The sequence below is a fragment of the Lepidochelys kempii genome, chromosome 1 (assembly GCF_965140285.1).
Source record: "Lepidochelys kempii isolate rLepKem1 chromosome 1, rLepKem1.hap1, whole genome shotgun sequence".
NCBI lineage: Eukaryota > Metazoa > Chordata > Testudines > Cheloniidae > Lepidochelys > Lepidochelys kempii.
Window position 1 is genome coordinate 193789283 of NC_136380.1, and position 24922 is coordinate 193814204.

Below are 24922 nucleotides of genomic sequence, written 5' to 3' on the forward strand. Positions count from 1 at the left end.
TCTACCCACCTTATAGTGCATTCATCCAGCCCATACTTCCTTAACTTGCTGACAAGAATACTGTGGGAGACTGTGTCAAAAGCTTTGCTAAAGTCAAGAAACAATACATCCACTGCTTTCCCTTCATCCACAGAACCAGTAATCTCATCATAAAAGGCGATTAGATTAGTCAGGCATGACCTTCTCTTGGTGAATCCATGCTGGCTGTTCCTGATCACTTTCCTCTCATGCAAGTGCTTCAGGATTGATTCTTTGAGGACCTGCTCCATGATTTTTCCAGGGACTGAAGTGAGGCTGACTGGCCTGTAGTTCCCAGGATCCTCCTTCTTCCCTTTTTTAAAGATTGGCACTACATTAGCCTTTTTCCAGTCATCCGGGACTTCCCCGGTTCGCCACGAGTTTTCAAAGATAATGGCCAATGGCTCTGCAATCACAGCCGCCAATTCCTTCAGCACTCTCGGATGCAACTCGTCCGGCCCCATGGACTTGTGCACGTCCAGCTTTTCTAAATAGTCCCTAACCACCTCTATCTCCACAGAGGGCTGGCCATCTCTTCCCCATTTTGTGATGCCCTGCGCAGCAGTCTGGGAGCTGACCTTGTTAGTGAAAACAGAGGCAAAAAAAGCATTGAGTACATTAGCTTTTTCCACATCCTCTGTCACTAGGTTGCCTCCCTCATTCAGTAAGGGGCCCACACATTCCTTGGCTTTCTTCTTGTTGCCAACATACCTGAAGAAACCCTTCTTGTTACTCTTGACATCTCTGGCTAGCTGCAGCTCCAGGTGCGATTTGGCCCTCCTGATAACATTCCTACATGCCCGAGCAATATTTTTATACTCTTCCCTGGTCATATGTCCAACCTTCCACTTCTTGTAAGCTTCTTGTAAGCATCCGGAGCCCCGGGCCCTTTAAATCAACACAAGAGCCCCGAATGGCGCGGGCCAGCCAGACTGTAGCTGGGGGATGCTGACACCCCCCCAGCCCCGCCCCTTCCACCCAGGGCCCGCCCCTTCCAGGGGCCAGAGCCGCCCCGCCCCGTACCGGTAAGTGGCCTCGGTTACTTTCACCCGTGCACCACACCTACACCTAACCACACCAGGCCTGGAAGGCAGTGGGACAGTCGCCGTCCCTGTTAGTTCTGCCACTGCTATTAAGCAGTGTGCTTTGTGCTAATTGGTTGGCCCACCCCCTCCCTCAGTTGTCTGCATTTCAGTGGCACTGCTTTTACGTGGTTAATAAACTGCTTTGGGATAGAAGGCACTATTCTAATTCTCAAATTATTACTAATGTACACAGCTTTGATAGTACTGGTCGCATAGAAACATCAGCCCTCACATCTAACCTGCTTTATGTTCATTCCGATTCAGTGCAAACCTGAGTCTCAGCCCTGTTAAAATCAGTTGTGCATTCGCAACATCGGAATGACTGTTTAAAGTACTTGCAAATAAATAAATTAGGAAGAATTATTTGAATGGCCATTGGGAGGGCAACGTTTAGAGCTTTTAAACTAATTCTGAGGATTCTCAACACTATTCTAGATACAAAAGGATAATGTTCTTGTTAAACTCCTGGTGCTAGAATATTACCTAATTATCGTTTCATAATGTCATAATTCCTTTAGTGCCCCATTTTTTTTGTCCAGGCCACCGAGCTCTGGTGAGTGACTAACGAGAACAGCCGCCAGCAACTGCACACAGCTGACATTCTAAAGCAATATCCTGTCATAAAAGGATGAAAATAAATTGCCCCGTTCCTTATGAGATGCAACTACTACTGAACAAACCCCATTTAAATACCTCATCAGCCTTGCCAGCTGCACACTAATGTCTTCTCATTACATCCAGAGCAAGAGCTTTCCCTTTTGCATTTAGTGTGATTAATCTGTCAAATTATGTGCATAGAAATGCCTCACATAATCTGGTTTTGATACAGATGCCACACAAAATCCTGAAAGATTGTGTATCATTCCCTTCAGCAGAACCACCATATAATTCAACTAAGATAATTAACTGGAAGTAAATAGTGCTCCTATTTAGCCTTTCAGTATTAACCTTTGTTTAGTAACTAATTATTTAATTTCCTTCTCTCCACCCAATTTTTTTTTTTGTGGTTTCCAACCCAAAACATGCCGAATTTGGTCACTTCAATTTAATTTTGCTGGGAGTTTTTAAAGATATTTGAAAGCCAACTCAAAACATAACTCCCCTGTCTCCAGTTTTAATGTCTGCTTTCTTCAATGCTGTTTAGAGCTGAACAGTTCTCGGGGGAGCAGGGGAAAATGTCCACCACTAATGCCACACACAATGAGGAGTCTCCACTGACTCACTTGAGGAACTCCCTCAACACATGATCTGTTGACCGTCTCTGTGGGGCTTTTAACCCTGTTATTATAGTGAGTAAAGGACTGGGCCTGGGAATGAAAGCTCCTTCTCTAGCATGGCAGCACAACGCATGTTGAAACCTGCTCTAAGAGGCAAAGGTTGCTTAAAGGAGGTGATGTACGTGGAGCAGTGGAACAGAACTCTGCTCAGTATAGGGATATTTAATAAAAATCAGGAAGTTGCCTAATAAGGGTAACCGCTTAGACCAGTTTCACTGGACTAGTTACAGTGCTAGCAAGTCCACATTTTTTTTAAGTTTTATTCAAATGCAAGCTTCTGGTGTTATTGTAGGGTCTATGTTGTGACAGTGCATTGAGAAAAATTGCATAGGAACTGAACAGTAAAAACTGGACCCAAGAAATAAGTTTTTGGTATGTGAAGTTGCTCATCTGTACTAGAACTAGATGTTGCTGTTTTTGTTTTGTTTTGTCTGTTTTATTGGTTAGTTTTTTTGTGGGTGGGGAAGGGAGAAGCTGGGTGTTTTAGGTCAGGGATCCATTTTATCTGAATTCCCATGTTTATTTTGTGCAACTGTCTTAAATAAAGGGGTTTGGTCTTCATTATCTCTAGAGTTCAGCATTCATGAAAGTAGCTATGCTGACGTTCCGGTTTAGCACAGTAGAGCTGCATCTTTGTCACCTTAAAGGAGTGTCATGCTCTCCGTGGGTTGCCACCTCCTGCCTTTAGCATGATGAAGTCTTCTCTGTGCCTGTCATGGATCAGCTCCCTGAAACCGCCAGTTCTCTCTGTATTGGTAATGATAGGCACACACCAACCCTGCAGTGTCCAGCCCCTTATCCACAGAACACTTACAGAATTAAGTGACCTGCAATTCCCAAGGGAACAGTACGCACCAGCTTGTAAGATTCAACTCAGGACCATCACTGTGCTTAACACCACAGCACCTAGACATATTTGTCTTGAAAACAAGAATAAGTTCATAATCAAAGAACAAAGACCCAAGTGCTAGTGAGTAAGAATTTTGGAAACAAATGGTTACATGTAAAACAAAATCATAACACACTTTCTAGAGACTAAACTTAACTAACAGGTTAACCTCCCACTTGAAGCTTATCTCACCCAAAGTTCTTGCCATCTTTTCAACCAAGCCTAGCTGAGATCCCTATTTCCATCAAGCAAACTCACTGTCCTTTTACTTCCTAAGTGAAGGGAGCCTTGGTACCTTTTTTGCCCCAAAATATAGTAGAGTAAACCTTTGATCTGCACCCCCAGATAGGGATCCCCCTCTCCTGCTGTTTCTCTCTTCATGTTAGTGTCTTTCTGAAGTTCCCATCAGCTCTTCAGTAGCATTTAACAGAAAATGCTAATAGTTGCCCATTCTGAAAGAGACAATACTCAGTGTACATGTAAACAGACGGCTGAACACCTCTTGTCTGACAGAAACCCTGTTTTTCGTCTTTGCTGGTGACCAGTCCTGAGAAACAAGCTATAAGAAAGATCATATTTTCAGGATATCTATTTAATTCCTTACACAACATTCATAAATGCGTTCTGCGATGGTATTGACGACCAGTGTGACACCAGCTTTTGAGATCTCACATGGCACACATTGGGGAACTAGACTGTAGATGCAGACCCAAGAGATCTTTGTAACTCCTCTGAACTCCCTTGCCAGTTGGCATTAAGAGGTTCTTGGGTTACAGAGAGGCTGGTGCACAGCTCCTATGAATTTTTTTTCTTCTCTCCACTACTTCTCTGCAATTATACAGGCCTGGGCCCATGGCCTCCCAAGAAGTTAACTGGAAACAAATTATAGTCATTGTAGGATTTTTGCCTAATTTTCTAGTGCTCTTTCCTAAAGTTGTACCCATGCTTACAGCTGTGACCAGAGTAGTCAAAAAAAAAAAAAAAAAAAAGTCCCAGTGGTTAGTGAGTGATAATGGGCTCCCTGTTGTCCATGTCCTAAATAGAAAAAACAGCTTAACTCTCCCATGGAGCCTCAGAGTTAGCACAGCAAGTTAATTTTATATAAGCACTGAATCCCCACTCCTGTTTGGAGTCTCGTCAGAACAGTTCTATTTTTTGTTAATCAAGCTCTGATACTTTAAAAAACCTCAAACAAAAACAAAATACCCCAAGCCTGCAATATAGTAAATATACAGAAAACGCTCACACTGCCTCTCAGTCACCAGACCAGACTGGTAGAGACAAAATCTATCTTTTGAGAGACTGTTAGGTTCGGTGATCTGTGTAAAATGTATTCTCAGCCCAGGTCCTAGTGGGCAGATCCCCACATTGCCAAAGTCCTGTCAAGGAACCCACTAAATACAGACAGGGTTTAGGACTTGGGGGGAAATTTTGTATTGCTACTTTCTTCCTTGTATCTGTTCCAGAGATCAATACTCCAGCTGTTTTCAATATACAAAAAAGCAATTCTGTATATGCTTTGTTAAAATGACCTTTTATTGTGCATTAGTAGATGCTTGCTCTGAGACCTCTGTGTGTGTGTGTGTGTGTGTGTCTGTCCACTGTAACATAGTATCTGAAGTAGGGAGGGGGCCTTCGCTCTATTTAAATATACCATCCATCTCCCAGGCTATCAAGCAGGCAACTTTCACCAACACTGAGTTCACTTAGCAAACTGTTAAGAATCAGAATTTAGGAATAACTTCAGGGTTTTTTTTCTTTTAAATGCACCAGAAGTGCATTACTAGGAGCATTAGTGAATCACAATTGGCTCTAATTCACTTAATATATAAACCCTTTACCACCTACTGTGTGCTGGGCCACAGATATTCACAGAGTGCCTACTGTACCATGTGAAAGTTGCATAGACTTTGAAGAGGTACATCACGCAAGCATTTGGGCAGTAACTTGAACAGCTCTAGGGCAGCAAAGGAGTTGATTATCACAGCTATATTTAAAAAACACACACACATAACGCAGTGTGCATGCAATACCCACAGAACTGTCTGATTCAGCATATGTCACCACTGCATATCTGGTGTTACCATTCCTTAATGTACAACTGCCAGGCGGTCGGATATTGTGGTGTTGAGCATGGTATACGAACCTATTAGGAGTAGAATAAAATAGAAAGTACCCTTTAATGGGGGAAGCTGTGTATATTTAAAGTGATCGCTGAAGATTGTGGCTGCTGAACTGTAGTGAGGTGGTGTACCCTCTCTCAGAGACTAACGGGGAGGAACCACTCTTCACCCCCTGGTGGGCGGAGCCAGGCAAACCATGCCCCTGCACCAGAATCAGAGGGGCAGGACAGGAAGTTTAAATGGTGGGCCTACAGCTCAGTTGTGAGCGAGCCAGAAGAGGGAGCAGATGTCCCTCACCTGCTGTTGAGCTCTCTGCTGGAGGCCGAGCTCTACAGCATCAAGGACTCAGAGAAGGTGCCGGGACTACTGGCTGACCAGTACCTAGAGGAGCTACTGGGACTGCTGCTCGCCATGGACCCCAGGGAGACAGAGGAACCCCAAAACACACATGTACACTTTGAAGGGATAGTAGGAAGTAGTCCAGGGACACCAGACGGTCCAGTTGTGTTGCCAGAGTCTAGGTCAGCGTGTTTTGGAGGGATTCTCGCTGACCCAGTGGCAGAACCCTCCGCCGCTGTCAGGGCCCTGGTCTGGGTCACCTGATGGAGTAAAGCAGGCCTGCATCCTCCTACCTCTCTTCCACGCCCCCTCTTTTGGGGGCTGGCAGCCTACTCACCCAAGGCCCACAGTCCTACTCACAGAGCCCTTAGACTGCTTATTACTTTGCCCTGCCCAAGGGGCCAGAGCCTTTAGACTGTTAATTCCCCTGTTGAGCATTGCACTTATAGGCACAACGTAGTGAGGTGGCATGTCCTCTCTCTGAAACTGATGGAGAGGAATGTCCACGGACCTCTACACTTGAGCGAGAACATGAATAGCTCCCCGACCCCTGAAGTAAGGGGTTTTGCTGTGCTACCAACCCACGATGAGCTCAAAATGACACAATGGAGGTAGACAACCTGATTAAGTGGTGGACAGAGAGGCAGCAGCAGGCAGCCCAGCTAGAGTACTGCGTCTGGTTTTGGGACCCTCACGACAGAAAGGATGTGGAAAAATTGGAGAGAGTCCAGTGGAGGGCAAATAAAATGATCGGGGGGGGGGGAGGCACATGACTTAGGAGGACAAGCTGAGGGAACTGGACTTCTTTAGTCTGCAGAATAGAAGAGTGAGGGGGGATTTGATTGCAACCTTCAACTACCTGAAGGGGGGTTCCAAAGAGGAAAGAGCTAGGCTGTTCTCAGTGGTGGCAGATGATAGAACAAGGAGCAATGGTCCCAAGTTGCAGTTGGGGAGGTCTAAGTTAGATATTAGGAAAAACTATTTCACTAGGAGGGTGGTGAAACACTGGAATGGGTTACCTAGGGAGGTGATGGAATCTCCATCCTTAGAGGTTTTTAAGGCCCGGCTTGACAAAAGCCCTGGCTGGGATGATTTAGTTGGGGTTTGTCCTGCTTTGAGCAGAGGGTTGGACTAGATGTCCTCCTGAGGTCTCCTCCAACCCTAATCTTCTATGATTCCAACAAAGCAGCAGCTAGTGCAGCAATTGGGAGCAAGCAGCAGCTGGTGGCCGAGGGGCTGGGGGGCCCAACAGCAAGAACAGCAGCTACAGTGCTTCCAGAACCTTGCAGCCCTGCTGCCCAATCCCACCGGCTCCCCTCCTGGAGAAGTAACAACCCCGGATGCCCCAGCGATGCCTGTGCTGCTCACGAAGATGAGGCCCGAGGATTACCCAGAAGCCTTCTTGGTGATTTTAGAATAGGTTGCCTCAGCACCCAGGTGGAACCCAGACCAGGGGGCCACCCTCTTAGCTCCCTACCAGTGAGGGACAGCCCAGGCAGCCTATCATGGGCTACCAAATGACAAGGCCTGAAACTATGGGTGAGTAAAGGTGGCCATACTCGATACCTTGGACATTACCACAGAGACCTTTTGGGATGTGTGGAAGGCTTCTCTGGTCCCCCTACCAGTGGTCAGGATCCCCTTTGAGAGGGTTGCAGTGGACCTGGTCCAGGTTCTGCTATATTCTAGTGATTATGGATTACGTCACCCGCTTCCCCAAGCCCATCCCACTAAGGAACGCCACCACTCAAACTATCGTGGTGGAAGTTTTGAAGGTCTTCATCTGGGTGGGCTTGCCCCGAGAGATGCTTACTGACCAGGGAGCAAATTTTTCATCCCAGCAACTCCACCAGGTCTGCAGGCTCCTGGGATCAAGAAGCTGCAGACTTCGGTCTATCACCCCCAAACTGATGGGCTGGTCGAGCAGTTCAACAGAATGCTGAAGGACATGCTCTGCAAGTTTCTACCCAGGGGCCTGCACCAGTGGGACCAATTAATCCCACCTTTGCAGCTCACCATGAGGGAGGTGCCATAATCCTCCACAAAGTTCTCACCCTTCAAACTGCTGTATGGTTGCTAGCCCCTGGATCTGCTCAACCTAATGCGGGAAACCTCGGAACAGACACTGTTGCAGGGCTAGGGCCTTCTACAATATATGCTACAGTTACAGGATGCCTGGCTCGTGCCAGAGACCTGGCAAGGGAGAGCTTCCAGGCTGCCCAGGGGGACACAGGTGAGAACATACAACAAGGGAGCCTGGACACAGGCCTTTGAACCCAGTGATTGGGTTCTCCTTTTACTTCCCTTGGAGGTGTCAAAACTCCTAGCCCAATAGCAGGGGCCATATGAGGTAATTCGCCAGATGGGATCCGTCACCTATGAAATCCGGCAACCTGATCGACGGACGAAGTGATAGCTATAACATGTCAATCTCCTGAAGCTGTGGCGCGAATGGGAAAGGCTACTGATTGCTCCATACCTCCCAAACTGGACCTGGGTCCCCAGGTCCCTGGGACCGCTGATTCCAAAAAGCCCCTACTCAGAGACACCCTCACATAGGAGCAGCAAAAGCAGGCCCTATGCCTGTTGAAGGCATTTCCCAGGACCTTCACGGCTTTACCAGGCCAAACCACCCTCGTCGGGCACACCATCCTGACAAAACCAGGAGAGGTAATCCATGAGGTGATGTGACCCCTCCCGCGTTGAATGTGGGAGGTGCTAGAGAGGGAGGTCCAGGTGATTGTGGACCTAAGGGTTATTGAATGGTCACAGAGCAAGTAGCACAACCCCCTAGTGCTCATCCCAAAGCTGGAAAGGACCCTTTGCTTCTGCATCAATTTTCAGAAGGTCAATGCCTTCTTCAAATTCGATGCCTACCCAATGCCCCAGATTGACAAGCTGCTCAATTGACTGGGAGAGGCCCAGTACACCCTCGATCTCATCAAGAGTTATTGGCAAATCCTGCTTGATCCAGGATCAAGGGAAAAAAGAGCCTTTGTCACCTCAAGCAGACTCTATCAATTCATCTTGATGCCCTTTGGCCTTCATGGCACCCCTGAAACCTTCCAGCGACTAATGGGTCGCCTACTCCAGCCCCACGCTGAGTACGCCACCGCTTATCTCGACAACGTTGTGGTATAAAGTCATCACTGGGAGGACTGTCTAAAGCACGTAGCAACTGTTCTGAGGGCTCTCCCCAAGGAGACGGATAAATACTAAATACTAAAAATAGGGGTGGGGTGAGGTGAGAGGTAATAGGCGCTGATATAAATACTACCATGGGATGATGCTTAAGGGATAGATACTCAAGAAATGCTCATTTACTTAAGGCTATCCCTGACAAAAGCATCTCTATCCCTCCCTTCCTCTAGTACACTTGCTGCTCAGGCTAAGATGTGGCTGAAGGTCTTTGCAGGTCTTTTAGTTTTTGCTGGTGAGGCATGATTAGCTACGTTGGTTTCAGTCTCACGGTTAGCCAACCTTTTCATCTTGGCCTGACAGCCCATCATTACTTAGGGAGTGGGTGGATGTGCACATGACAAATCAGCACATTCTATATCAGCATCCTCTAGCCCAGCATGCTAACAGATTAGCTAATAAACTTTCTCAACTGATGACACTTCAAAAAAAAGTCAGAGAAACACCCATGGAACCAGAGTACAGGAAAGACACAGATGTGATACCATTCTCTCTCTCTCTCTCTATTTTATTTTGGTTTTTGGAGAGAGGGAAGAAAGTAGATCCTGGTAATAACTGCTGAGTAAGCCTAAAGTTTATCTGTTGTTCTATGAGAAATAAGCAGCATGAACTTCTCAAAAAACAACAGTGCCAGACACATCGGATCACTTTCTTAACAGAATTATACAATTAGAGGAAAAAGGTCATGCACTCAGTATAATAAATCTGGGTTTCAGTAAAGCATTTTATAAATTGTTTCATGAAATCACACTTGAAAAATCAAAATTCAAACTGGTGTGAACAGGATACTGCCATGGAGACTGGTCATTGTCCAAAGAATCTTATACAAGAGGTTTTGCTATATGACATATCAAATTCTGGAGAGGTGTCCAATGTCATATTGTTAGGTTTGGTATCAGGCTTGGTCTTAACACCTTCATGCAATGGCTGGCAAATTTCACTGACAATCTGTTTATCCCCTAACAATGAATGAAGAATCTATCTTTATATGATTATTGGAAGGGTGTAAGTGCTAAGCACCATATTCTTATCTATATTACACCAGTAAAAATAATTCCACTGAGTTAATAGAAAAGCCCCTACCACTACAAGACACAGATCCAGGTAGCTCAGTCGCACCTTTTGGGCTTGCCTCTTCCTGGACCAGAAAAGAATTCACACCATATTGGAGTAAGGGTCTGGCTTAGCCAGTCAGGACAGATCTAACCTTGCAACCCTTGGCTGTGGCCAGCTTGGCAAGGTTAAAAAAAATTTCTGAGCACCTTGATCTCATTAATAGTTAGCTGTGATTCCCAGATGTCTTAATTGACTCATGTGTTATCTGCCTTCAAGCAGCTGAATTACAGACCAGAGACAGAAGGTACATTTTCACAACTCTTGGTGTGCTTGCCTCTCACATTTTATATATTTGTTTCTTTTTGGAGAAGGAACAGGAAAGGATTTTAATAGACCATAAGAACTGAGAGCCACCACCTACAAGAACAATTTCTATCATTTAAAACTTTCAAGCAAGGATTGTTCTCTTTAAACACTTGAACATTGTCCTCTATTTTCTCCCTTTGTACAGTCTTTTTAAAGAGTTATTATTCATGAACATTATTGTTTCATGTGAGCACCAAATAAGGGTTTTAGCATCTATTAATTGCAAAGTCCTCAACAGTCCAAATGCCTCTTAATGTTCTGGCAATAACTATAAGGTACAGATGATAACCTCTTAAATACCCAGGCAGTCCTTACAATACTGTCTCTCTTTTATTATTAACATGAATATCGGCCAGACCCTTCAAAGGGATATAATTCAGACCCTAGAGGAAGGTCACAAGAAAATTACCCAACTGTGAATTTTTGATATGTGATTGAGATATGACTGGAGTAAATTCTCCTTCAAATTCTGCTTCACTTTCTCCATCTTCAGCACTACTCCATATTATAGAAACTACCAAACTGGCTCAGATCTGTTGACCATCTAATCTTGTGTCCCATCTCTGAAAGTGGCCAACATTCCATGCTGCAGAGGAGGAGCAAAAACTGGTGCAGTAGGTGTGCCATACTGTCTGGAGTGAGCAAGAATACCAACCTCAGGGCAGATCATTACAAAGCAGGGCACAAATCCCACACCGATTGTGAGTTCTATCATTTGATTTCACAACCAAGTAACAAGTGTAAACTCCTCAGGCACTATACAGTCTTAACTTAGAGCCACAGACAGTCCCCTTGGGCATTCTGATCTATCTTGCCACCCAGGCAAGCTTAACTCTGTGATAGATTGTCTCTTTTACACAAAAGATCACAAAATATTCAGGTTACTCCAAGTCCCAAAGGACCAGTCACTTACCCCAGGTCAATTTGCACCCTAGATCTCACACCAAAGACATGGCTTGTAGCCAATCCTGTAACAAGCTAACTAAAGGTTTGTTAACTAGGAAAAAGAAGTGAGAGTTATTTACAAGGTTAAAGCAGGTAAGCATACGCACGCAAATGAGACACAATCTTAAATTCAAAAGTTAACAGAAGCTTCTATAATAAACAAGCTTTTATGTCGTTTGGGGCTAACCCAAGCCAAGCAGCTTGGGGATCTCTTGCTAATGTTTACAAATCTTTGTCCCTCAGAGTCCAGACAGCATAAAGAGACCCTAATGTCTTCTGGTCACCTCAGGGATTTATTATCTCCACCTCCATAGAGCCCAAGCTGATAGGACAAGCACTTCAGCACATGGGTGGGTGGTGGGGGAGAATCAACAAAGTCTTTGTTCCACAGTGGGCCATTGTGGAACAATGGTCCTTCCTGATAGCCAGGAGATAGTACCTCCTCTGGAAAACCAGCGTTTTGCATTAGGTGAAGTTTTTTTTCTATTTGGTTAGTTAACATAGTTTCAGAACAAACATTTTACAGTTACGGAGCAAAGACTGAAGTATTACCTTGTATAGCATGGGCTACAGATATAGTAAGTAGGATTAATACATGCAGCATCCTACAAGCATTTCATAAAGTCTAAACACTTCACACATTCTTTTTACACTAATATCTATTTGAACTATACTAACCCACAGGTAAGCCAGACTGGTTTCCAGCTATGCACTTGTTAGTGTTCAGTGAGGCCTGGGCCATTGGCATCGTCTGTCAGCGTCACAAGGCGGATGTTGGCTATTGTCTCCCAGGAAGGTTTCCTCCTAATCCCTAATAAGAAGAGACTGGTTTAAATTCTGAAGCATGAGGTTTTTATAGCCGTTCCAAAATTTGTTAGCTGGAGTCAAAGAGAGATTGGAAATTTTTATATGGATAAACAATATCCAGCATTATAGTTAAGCTAAAGTCTTGGCCCCAATGTCCTGTAACAATGACCTCCCACCAAGAGATCAAGTCCCTGCCCTTTTTCCCCGCCCCCAAAGTGAAATTGCCTCTCAATCTCCCACTTGTGTCCCCAGAGCTCCAAAATCTTGCAATTGCTAGCCTACTTGGCAGTGGTGGTGTTTATGCACTCTGGCAGGCTCTGGTCCTGTCATTCGCTGCTGGGGCAATGCTCAAAGCCTTCTGTGTTGTGTCATGACTACTGTTCCTTTATAAGTAGGCAGCAATCAGAAAACGAACGGGTTCTGGATCTCTGGGGGACTTGAGTGGTGCCACAGCAGGTAAACAGCAGGATGGTGGGACAAAGTTTTATTTACTTATGTTCTTTTTAAGAATTCATTGAGGGGGAGAAGGGAAGATACCTGCCCCAACGCTGTTTTGCTGGTGGACTTTACTACACGAACACCACAGGGAGCAGGTCTGCTGGGTATGAAGATGTCATTTTTCAGTCACTTTTTCAAAGCAGATACACATTTTAATGAGTGCCATTTTGGATCATTAGTACCAGACATGCTGCTGGAATCCCTCTTTGGGGCATGGAAGTATACTGAGAAGCCATTTTCTGTATTCCATTCCAGACAATGTCAATATCAGCTGCTTAGCACAGAGCTTCCCCATGGCTCACATGAGAGGTTATGATATGTGCTAAGGCTCTTTTCCATATTGCTTTAGACAGAGCTCATGTATTATCCTTTTTAAATGCCATGGAAGATTTTCACAGCAAGGTGCTTTATAAATGAGCTTATATTATATTGTATTAGATGACCTGCTTATGCCAGATTGCTGCCAGAATGAAAGCAGACTTTACTTGTTAAACACTATTTTTTTTAAATCTTCTTTAGGATGGATTTATAGACTTTTTGGAGTTTATAGCTGCAATAAATTTGGTTATACGAGGGAAAATCGACCAAAAACTGAAATGGTATTTTAAGCTGTATGATGCTGATGGCAACGGAACCATTGACAAAAAAGAACTCCTAAGCATATTCATGGTAAGCAAGTTATATACAGTAGCAAGTTCATTTAACATAGCAAATTGCCTTTGGTGGAGTGATTTGCCCTGTAGCATAAATGATTCAACTACCGTTTACCAAATGTTTCTGGTTGGAAATGTTCTCGCCATTGTTTATACTTGTTGAGGTACATGTATTTGAGTATTATATTTCAAGCCTCATCGTACAGGTGTATCGCTTGAGTCAAAGAGAAATACTATAAATCAGTTACTTACTGTGGAGAGATTATTTTGGTAAACTACACTATACAGAAGAACAGACCTGTACCAGCATAATGAATAGAGCTCATCAACATTTTCATAGAACAATGGCCTCTTCTCAAACTAAACTTTTTACACACAAAAAATGATGCTATCGCAATTTCCCAATTTTTGTTAAATTTTCCACAATATCAACTTTTATTGAAATAATATTCAAAACCGTTACATTGGTTTAAAAACCCAATTATCGGTAAGCAAATGCAGTTTTGGTAAATTTAATGACATTTTGTGGAAGAATCTCAAAACTATTGTGATATCATTTTTGTAAAAATTCAGAAAATTTCATGGAACCAAACAATTTCAAAATTATTTGCAAAATCATTTCCCCATTCAACCAACTCTGATTCACAATAATTTGCATTTAAATAGTTCCTTTCAATTAAAATGCCTGAAGGTGCTTTGAAAACTTATGGAACTGTCTTAAAAACAAATCAAAAGTATAGGAGCACTCTTTACAAACAGGTAGGACAAGTTTCTTTCTCCAAAGAGCATACAATATAAATGAAGACTCAACATGAGTCTTCTCCTGATTCATTGGTGCTGCCACTTAGTGGCTGGTATCTTTCAGAAGAGCTGAGACTCTTTTAAGGGCTACTACCAGAAAGGGGAGATGTGGTAGCTTGGTTAGCCATATGTTGGCAAGATGAAACTTGCTGGAGCTCATACTTCTGAGCTGCTCTGAAGAGAGGGAGAGGAGAGGCTGGCAGGCCCAGATTACTCACTGGTTCCATGTTGAACCTTACGCTTCTCTAATAGAGGTGTTACACCTCTTGTGTGCTGGGGAAACTAAGGTGCAGACTCTGTGAGTTGGCCTTTATCTAACCAGGGAAATTGCAATGGTTTAAATTAAACTCATTTTTAAACTGAGAGTTAAAGACAGCGCAGCCCCAGGTGTGGACATTCTTATTTCAGTTTGAATGTCTTACTTTAGCTTAACAATCCAGTTGCCAATTGATGTAACATAAACCAAAATAAATCACTTATGCCAAATAAGATTGATGCAAACCAGTATGTGGACAGCTTAACTATACCACTCACTTTGTGCAACAATAACCAAAGTCTTCGTTACACAGGAAAGTCGAACCAGTGTAAACCTAAGATGTGAATGTAAACTGATAAAGTCCTGCTCCCTTGCTGTAACCACTAAACCACACTTAACTGTGATAGGGTGTACTACTTTCTACCCAAAGCTTCAGTAGGTTCATGTAGAATGCTAAAAATGGATGTAATTTGGAGTAAGATCAGATGAACGCAGACTAACTCATGTAGCTATTCTTAAAGACTGGCTATTAATTAAAGTATTGCCCATAAAATAGCTCAGGGCAAGGACAGTCATGGTCAGATTCCCACAGCAGATGCTGGATACGATACACTTTAAATTTTACATATTAAGATAAAAGTAATAATAAACTCCTGATTTTTCTGTACCATTAGGAGTGTGGCAATATATATATCCATAGCTGGTTATATCACACAGCTAATTTGTTGAGCATATATATTTAATGAGTCTGTTGGCATCCTTTACAATGAAAGATAGGCTTCCTGATCCATACTTGGTGGCTTTAGCCCCTTGATACAGAGGCCCACCTTTTTGATTGATAGCATTTTACTTAGCCTGAGGTGTTGACTTGTCATCTCTGTGGCTGGATTGAATCTTGGGTGGCAGTGATTAGAGAGGAACACTAATCTTTCTACTTCATGATCAGCAAATATTTGTGCAATTACTTTTTTTTTGTTTGCAAAAATATTCATAGAAAACAAGTCTCACACATACTCCTGTGACTGCATGCAAATTTATGGGCATTTTGAAATGCCTGAGTCCTCTTTGCCTCTTCATAAGTGCCATCCAGTCAGTGAAGAAATGTACATGACCAATCACAAACAAATGATAATAGCTAATTGTTACAAATAACCCATACACTGAAATATGTTCAGATACAATGCTTGGGATTTTTAGATTTTATTATTATTTATAAATTTGCAGGAGTCAGTTGGGTTAAAATGTTCAACAAAATCTCTTTGGAGATGATTTAGGATGACCAGAAGTCCCAGTTGTATAGGGACAGCCCCAATATTTGGGGCTTTGTCTTATATCAGCGCCTATTACCTCTCACCTCACCCCACCCCTATTTTTCATATGTGCCAGCTGGTTACCCTATTTAGGAACAGAAAAAAACGGCTAAAATCATAGCCTCAGTTCTCTTCTACCAGTGGATCAACAGCAACAGTAGTAACTTTAAGGCCTGATTCAGCAGATCCCTTATGCATTTGCTAAGTGCATTGTGGAACTGGAGTCTTAGGCATTATTAGTCAGCAATACTTCTACATCACGTCACAACTGGCACTAAATGACAATCTTAGCAGAGAAGACTGTGACCGAATGGGACACCAATTTGCATTTTCACTCCTAGAAGTAAGTCCCTCCACCAACAAGAAAGTGGTAGAGACGCGTCTGTTTAACTCAGCCAGAGGATAAGTAAAGGCCTTCAATATCCAGTCTGACATTTATTTGTGATTACTGAAAAAAATACATTTTTTTCAACAGAAAAGTTACATACATTTTCTCACCATGTTCATTCCACTGTGTAAAAAATAGTTGTTTTTAAAATTGCACGGAACAGTATGCATCGTCCAAACCCATAGAATTCTCTAGGGCAGGATACATGTGCTGCTGTAGAATCTAAAGTGTGTTTCAGAACTGAGGTGTCACATGGTTTGAGAAGACCTTTTTAATGGTATGTAAATTAAGTCTATAATCCTTCAGGCTCTGTTATGATAATTAAATTTCCAATCCTCATGACTGAAGATTTACTTGAATTCATAGCTGTTTCTTTTAGTGGCTCAAGTGGATTGGTGTGCTGATATGTCACAGCCAAGTGCCTTAGTTGCTGCCACGCAGTTTCTTAGTTTGAGGGAGCAAACCCTGAAAACGCTTCCTTTATTTGTGTTTTCAGGCTATCCAGGCTATTAATGGCAACCAGAGTATGACTCCTGAAGAGTTCACAAACATGGTATTTCAGAAGATAGATGTAAACAATGATGGTAAGAGTCTGTACCTCTTCACTTGACTTTGTCATTGTTTTTTCTGGGAGAAATATGGGGAATATTGAATATATATTGTGACAGAGTCGGGCCAGATAGCTACAGGAGAGTAATAGAAGGCAGATATATTAGCCCCAGGTTAAGTAGGTCCCTTTTCCCTGGGTAAGGTAACAGGGAAGGTTCCAGAACAATCAGGAACCTTCTGGAGACAATTAAGACAGGCTGATTAGAACACCTGCAGCCAATCAAGAAGCTGTTAGAATAAATTAAGGCAGGCTAATCAGGGCACCTGGGTTTAAAAAGGAGCTCACTTCAGTTTGTGGTGCGTGTGAGGAGCTGGGAGTAAGAGGCACTAGGAGCTGAGAGTGAGAACACGGACTGTTGGAGGACTGAGGAGTACAAGCATTATCAGACACCAGGAGGTAGGTCCTATGGTGAGAATAAAGACGGTGTTGGGAGGAAGCCATGGGGAAGTAGCCCAGGGAGTTGTAGCTGTCGCACAGCTGTTCCAGGCGGCACTCTAGACAGCTGCATTCCACAGGGCCCTGGGCTGGAACCTGGAGTAGAGGGCAGGCCTGGGTTCCCCCCAAACCTCCCAACTCCTGGTCAGACACAGGAGTCGTCGACCTGGACTATGAGTTCAGAAAAACGGCCAAGCTGAGGGCTGCCGTGAAGCTCCAAGGCGAGCAAATCCGCCAATAAGCGCAAGACCCACCAAGGTAGAGGAGGAACTTTGTCACAATATGTACAAAAATATTGAAGTGATGAGTAGTTGTAGGCCTGATTCTTCTCTCATTTACATGCATGATTTAAACTGTTGTATCAACTAGAGTATCATCAGGCCCATTGACTTTCATGGAAGTAATGGCTGTAGGGTCCCCATATTATTTTTTTCTAAAATGCTATGCATCACAGGACAACATGGAATTAAAAATGCATTTGGAAACTAAAATCTTGATCCACCATTTGGAGTTGGGGCAAATGTTTATAATATGAAGTTGTCAAACCTCTTCGTTATCTGGGCCACATCTTAATAGTGTCTTGTAGTCACATCTCCTGCCAGTGGTGATCATGAAGACCACATCTCCCTCCCATTCGCAATCACATAACATCTGTGTGACTATTACCACAATTGCTTACAAATCAGCAATATTAGGAAAATACTGTATAGCAAAGTCATGCCTTATCAGGTTTTTATTGTATAGCTATTGGTACCTAACGTTTACTTTCTAAAATAACCTGTGTGCAGTATATACGATCATAAATAGTATCCCCTTGGATGCACTTTTCCTGTCACTTGGCTCATCTTTTGTTAGAACTCAGATTCCAGGCTCCAAATGTCAATGTTCTGGACTCTACAATCAATCATATTGTTATGCTTAATTTTGTTTCTGTTTTGAATGTCTATTCATTACAAAAAATATGTATTTGAGCTAGACCTGCAACTAAAAATATAATATCACTAGCCTGTTTCTATCAGTCAGGTGGCATGATGTGAATTCGAATGTGCTCTCGGGCAACCGCTCCTCATGATGCCCCCATGTTCCCTCCAAGGTTAGTCCCTTCTCAGACAGTGACAATGAATAAGCTGTAAGGGAACAGGGTTCCCCCAGCTTGAGAAGAGGAGCCATCTCTTTCCCGCCCCTCCCACCCCCCGATTTTAGCCAAGAAGGGAAGCTGTGCTCTCCCTGCATTTAATCCCTGTAGGACACAGAGAAATGTTGAATGATGCCTTTCCTCATATTAAAATAGGAATAATCCATGGTTGTGGGTTGATAATGAAAGCAGTTCTTATGCAGGCAAAACTCCTATTGAGTTGAGTGAGAGTTAAGCGTATGATTGCCTGGACTGACTGGCCCTCTGGAGTCCCAACCAGTGGGGATCTCTTGATGTAACCCCCTATTCCCTCCCTCCCTCCTACTTATAATTAAAATATTCTCACCTTCAAATAGTTGAGTGTTCATACAACTGTTATAAACTTGGACAGGTTGCCTGGCGGTGGGGAGGAGGTAGTTCAGGGCAAACTGGTTGGGGGCAGAGAGAGGATTGATTTGAGCAGGCCAGTATGAAGGATGGGAAGTGCAGAAAGAGGGGAAAAGATGTAGCAGGTAGTGTGAAAAGGCAACAGCCAAAGGGTCCCACCTTGTAGAATACCCAAGCCAAGGGCAGGCTACAGGCAAGGGGATGAGAGGTAGCAGAAGTGTCTGGGACTGAAAAGGGGATCAACCCAGAGGAAGTGGGGCAGCATGAAAGAAGCCCAGGATACTGGCTCAGCTCCCATTTCACACATTGAATATATAATGATGTTGTGATGTACGGAGGAGGAGTGAAGACCATGCACAGGACTCCAACCCTCTGCCTCCCTGAAAGGCCCCCTTCTAGTGTGAGGCCCCCTGAATGGCAGTTTCTGCAGCCTGCCAGACCATGTTCTGCCAATGGGGGCCTTTTCACTTGATCATCAGCTTATTCATGAGGCTACCCAATAATACAATGTAGACTATTCATGTAAGACAAGGGTGGAAATGCTCTTTGCAGACTGTAGTATACTGAATATTTACCTTTATATACGGTTCTAGAGCAGACACTGACTAACTAAACTGCATCAACACACCTGAGACTGGCCTTTGACTTTGTTGCGGAAGGCTATGAGGGGAAATTTGATGTTTCTCCTGTTCCTGGTAGAAGGTGTACATTGGTTTTCAAAGATGTGTTTTAACTTCCAAGGCTTTATAGGATTATGGGGTCCCCCAAACAGCAGAGCTCCAAGTGACCACTTCTGTTGCTTATAAGGATTTTCCTGATGAGATCACTAAGCACCACTGGGTTCTTTTACTGCACATGATAATGCAGTGGGTTCACTGTAGTGTGGCTATCTGAATACACAGTAAGAGTTATAACACAATGGACAGCATAATTCAGGATTCTGTTGCTTTAAAATCTAATGCCAACTGGTCAATTTTCAACAGTAGGGCTAGGGAGAGTAAATGAAGTGTAATCACGGAATTTTCAAAAAAGCCTAAGTGTTAGGAGCACGGGTCCCATTGAAAGTCAGTGAAACTTGTGGTCCCAAATCACTGGGAAAATCCTACACTGAATTCTTAAAATTCATTCCTATATTTCTGTTGTTAATGAAACTAATTTATGTACCAATTGGACTGTAATCAGTAACCCATAGCAAAAAGAATCTGTAAATAACATTGAAACCATACCAGGATTCGAGCCTAGTATTTTGGAGGAGGTGCTCCAGTGTTTCTGCTGATAGACAATCAGACTAAAAGTAAACTGTTTCTTCTGAGTTCTGATAGTTGCATCTCAACACTGTCTTTAAGTAATTCTGGTGTTCAGCACAGACTCTGGAAATCTGGAGCACTTCACATGAGTCTGTCATTATCTAATCAGCATTTGTGCTCTGAGTATCCAGTTACAACACAGGCTTCAAATACATCAGGACTAATTACTACAGCTGAAAATAGACGTCGCTGTGCAGCCGGCTAACTGTAAACACCATAGTTTGGAGGAGCTTGCCTGCATAAGTGTTATTATTTCCTTTATAGGGCTATGTGGTTAAGTTTCGCCTTTATGCAGCTTTCGCTAGTGGCCTTTTTCCACCCAGGAAATGCAGAGCATTCACAGCTGCCGTTGACTTCAGTGAGAGTTGTGGTTGATTAGCTCCTCTGTTAACAGACAAAAACTACCTATGATCTGATTTTCAGAGTTTGAAATAAAACAGGCAGGGTAGGCAATGCCAGTTCCATACTCCCAGTGATCTTTGTTCAGATCTTGAGTGAGACAGAACCGGAAAATAACAAGGGACCCAACTCACAGAAAATAGCCATCCCTTGGGTGTTAATTTAGATGGACTCTATGGATCCAAAGAGTCAAAGGAGTTAACATATCCCAGTCACTGCCCAACATTAAACCATGTTAAACAAGATTCGGGGTTTGGTATACAGGCACCTCAGCTTGCCTAGTGCCATGGTAAACACATAATTAACAATCGTTTAACATTTATTAAAGATACAGGAAAAAAAGGAAAAACAGTCCAAGCCTTTGAAGTGTGAGATATTAAGTAAGGCTTTCATTTCAACAACATCCCTTGTTCCCTTTCCCTTTAGCTATAGAAAGCTTTTAAAAGAAAACCCTTTGTTTGACAGTCTTTTAGATAGTATTAAAGATGGTAACAACTGCCCTTTTTGGGGAAAAGAGAAGTTAGTTGAAATCGACTGGAGTTGCCGTTGTGAAGTTGGATCCCATTTCCTGATAGACAAACATGCTAGAGGGGAGAGAAAAGAACAGCAAAGATAGAAAATGCAGCTTTTATCTCTGGTGTTGACTTTCACTTGCAACCTCACTTCTGGAAAAACACAGGCATGGCACATGGTCTGTTGAGCCACTCCAAGACCTGGCAAACCAGTACCTGTATCAGGATGCTAGGGCATTGCTTTTAGCTGCCTTTCTGGTCACAGGTTTACAGCGGTATTGCAAAATGGCCAGCTAAGCCAGACTCTTATTAGAGAGAAGGAAAAAGGAGAAGGATAGGAAAGAGAAGAAATAAGGTGTCGCAGGAAAAGGATAAACAAGGGGGCTGGGGAGGAGGGAAAGTGACAGTCTTTCACAGTCCAGGTGTTTGGGATTTGACCAGAGTCAGTGGAGGTGGTGATGTCATCTTATTTTCTCTGAAGGCCCGGTCTGGTCGAGACATTTCTCTGGATCAGGTTGACAAATGCCCAATAGTATTACAGTAGATCCCGGGGTCCCTGGAGATGGTGGGAGTGTTAGCCATGGTGGGTAAGCTCACTGCAGAGGTTGTCAGTAGACAGCTTCTTTTCTGCTTCTCTCCTAATTTACCTCCAAAAGTCTTTTCTTTTAAGGCTCCCAAAAGGGATTGATGGACAGAATAGCTCATCCTCTCGTTATTTTGTCCACCAATTAGGCCTAATTTCTGACGCATCGGTTTTGATTCACTGATTTCCAGTCCCACATTTCTCTTGTTTACCAGGCATGATCTTGACACATTCCTTGAGTTATATCAGTAGGCCTTTTTGTTTGGACTAATTCCATCTTTCTGTTTCCCTTTTGCACCTTTTCCCATCAACATTTATTGTTATAGGTTATTGTGACATTTTATAAACTTTAATCCATTTTTCCACAGTGATGCTCACAAGTGGGGTAAATTTGTAAGCCCAATTATTACAACAGGGCTAAGAGGGATCTAATAACCTCTGGCCTCCAGTTTCTAAACTGTATTTTATTTCATTTTAGGGGAACTGACGTTAGAAGAGTTTATCAATGGTGTGGAAAGCGACGCGAGCCTCTTGGAACTGATTTCAAAAAGTTTTGACCTTTCCAATGTACTTAAGGTCATACAAAGTGGGAGGCGGCATAGCATCTGAGGTTTTCTGACCCTGAGTGGGGTATGTGATACCATGGATATTGCAGGGAAGATAATATTTAGTACTTTCACAGAGCTTTAAATCTTCCAAGCTTTGCATAGACAGTCATCGACGTCAAACTCCAGAAATAATTGTCACTTCAGAGATTTCACCCTTGACTCCATACCTTTCTTTCTTTCTTTCTTTCTTTCTTTCTTTCTTTCTTTCTTTCTTTCTTTCTTTCTTTCTTTCTTTCTTTCTTTCTTTCTTTCTTTCTTTCTTTCTTTCTTGTCAATGGATGTAGCAGCCACTGAACATGAAACTTTATCCACACACAATAGTAAATCTATTTGTTGCAGTACTACCAGCCTCTCTGATCACTATCAACACCATTCTGAATAATGGATCAGCACTGACAACAGTACAAAAATTAACCTTTGCAGAAGACCTTGAGCTAATGTATTGCTTCTTTTAAGTACAAGTTAATTTACAATTTACAATGTGGTGATAAACCATTAGATAGGATTGGCTTTTATCTGGATCAATCAAGAATGAAGCATGGTTTGTACTAACTTAACATTTGCACTAATCAGTGCTTAAAATAGGAGTGGATTATCCGCAAAACATCTCAATCAGCTTACTGTGCCAGAGATAAACATCCATTTGGAAAAGCTGTTCTCGGTTTTATTACATCTGTAAATTAAAATGACTTAATGCTTTGATTTTCAATGGGGGGCTTATTAAACCTAGTTTTCTTCTCACCTTAATCTTAATGCAACCATTAATCAATTCATTAGCCTTTGGAACTGTTGAGTTACACGGCTCTTTATGGAGTAATTATTAAAAAGTCCAGAAGACAGTTTAAAAAAACCCACAATTTTACTTTATAAATAATAAGATTAGTTGCCTGAGCTGAAAAGAAACTTCATGAGCAGACTGCAGAGGGAGAATTATAGTTCTCTCTGGCTCCATTGAGGATTGAGTCTCTCTCAAATCTGCAACAGGTTATCAAATTACAAGCATTATATTATAAGAATAAATTCTCATTGGCTGATCATACCATAGGGTATGATCACACTGGTGCTAGATGCTTTTGAAAGCACCAGCTTCATGCACATTAATGCTTGCATGGGCTATTGCACCACATAGATGAACAAAAATTATTAAGACTTGAAAATGAAAGTGTTTTTCTCCCAAATTCACTTCAAATCTGTGTCCAATTGCACATGATATGTGCCACATCATCTGTAATTATTATACCAGTTGCTGGTTTGATCAATAAAGCAGACAACCAGCAACACTTGACATTATAAACAGTCCTGACATTATAGCTTTGACATTTAAATCTTTTATTTCCCTTCCAAAAAATGGAATGATAAATGAGACTGCTGGTGGGTTAGAACTTTAAAATCTTCTATTTATTCATTATTGACACATTACTATGTCAACATCAGTATCATTTTTTTTCAACTTAAGTACTAAGAGTGAGCTTGAAAAAAATGATAAGGAATACTTCTGTTTTAGACTCTTTTGTGGGCATTTATAATTCAAAATGGGCTTTGATTTAACACACAAAGTTCAGTGTTAATAGTGTTATTTAGTCAATTTGAGTACAATGAAATTGTTAGGTTTTAGCCTATTAAACAAGTGAACTAATTATTTTTTAAAACTGATTACTACACATCTATTATGACTTTTTTCATAAGGGGTTTTTACTATGCAGAGATGTTTTTTTTAATTGCCTAACTATTGTGTCTAACTGTAATGACATGATAGAAATGACCAGGTCACAAGGAGTGTTATGGTCTATGAAAGGAATAATGAACATGAGAAATCTTTGTTGACTCTTTGTTAAACTATGGGCAGATCTACTCTTAGGCCATGTCTACACTTTCAAGCTTACAGTGGCACAGCTGTACTGATTTTTCACACCCCTGAGTGAACAAAGTTTTGCCGACATAAGTGCTAGTGTAGACATGGCCTTAGACGCTGCAGCTATGCCACTGTAGCACTTCAGTGGAGTTGCTACTTATATTGATGGGAGGCCTTCTCCTGTTGGTGTCAGTACTCTACTTCCCCGTGAGGCAGTATCTGTGTTGAAAGGAAAAGTCCTCCCCTTGCCATAACACTGTCCACACTAGGAGGTTGGTGGGTTTAATTGCATTGCTCAAGGGTATGGATTTTTTACACGCTTGGGTGAAGTAGTTATACCAATCTAATTTCCCTGTCTAAACCAGGCCTAATACTTAAAGGAGGAACTGAAATGCCAAAATATCATACATTAAGATTATTACTATTTTTATATTTGTATTACTGTAACATCTCGGAGCCTGAGCCAGAACCCCATTGTATTAGGTGCTGTATAAATACTAAAGGACTGTTTAGCAGAAACCCAGGTCATTAAGAAACAATTAGTCTCTTTCTGCTGTGCCTCAATATTGCAGCACATTTGCCATCTCAAAATTTTGCTCATCATTGGTCTCTGCATTAGTTCTTCATATGTTTGGTCATGTACAAGGGTTTTTATGTATATACATATATATAAATTTTTCTTAGTTGCTTAAGATATATTTCCTTTAGCTATCTGAGGAGACAATTTGATGTACAGGTGCACTATGAAACAAATGCATTATGGCTACAGGTTTACCATTGATTCCACCCCTTTGAATTCGTCACCTGCTCATCTAGCATTTGCAATGAAATTGGGTGACATCTGGAAAGTGTGTCAATTTTGACAGCCTAAAGGTTTGCTCAGAGCCAAATTACAACAACAGGTCAAGACCCTCGGACCCACCTGTAATGGATGTGGAGCTGTACTGTAATAATCTATGAATCGCGTATGTTGACCTGGTTATTGGAATGTTTACAGTATGGATATAATGGTTTCATCAAAGGAGCAATGCAAGGAAAAACTAGCAGGAAGCCAATGTATAGCTCAAGGTAAGCCACCTCTCAGC

General features: G+C 42.4%; 1 protein-coding gene across 1 annotated transcript in view; it reads left to right on the plus strand.

Annotated features, from left to right (window-relative positions):
- GUCA1C (guanylate cyclase activator 1C) overlaps positions 1-22142 on the plus strand; it is a 45660-nt gene extending 23518 nt beyond the window's left edge. Inside the window, exons 2-4 of the mRNA XM_073306162.1 lie at positions 13121-13270; positions 16506-16593; positions 21856-22142. Of these exons, the coding sequence (XP_073162263.1) occupies positions 13121-13270; positions 16506-16593; positions 21856-21986 (369 nt within the window). The 3' untranslated portion in view covers positions 21987-22142. The remainder of the gene's footprint in view (positions 1-13120; positions 13271-16505; positions 16594-21855) is intronic.
- The last annotated feature ends 2780 nt before the right edge of the window (positions 22143-24922 follow it).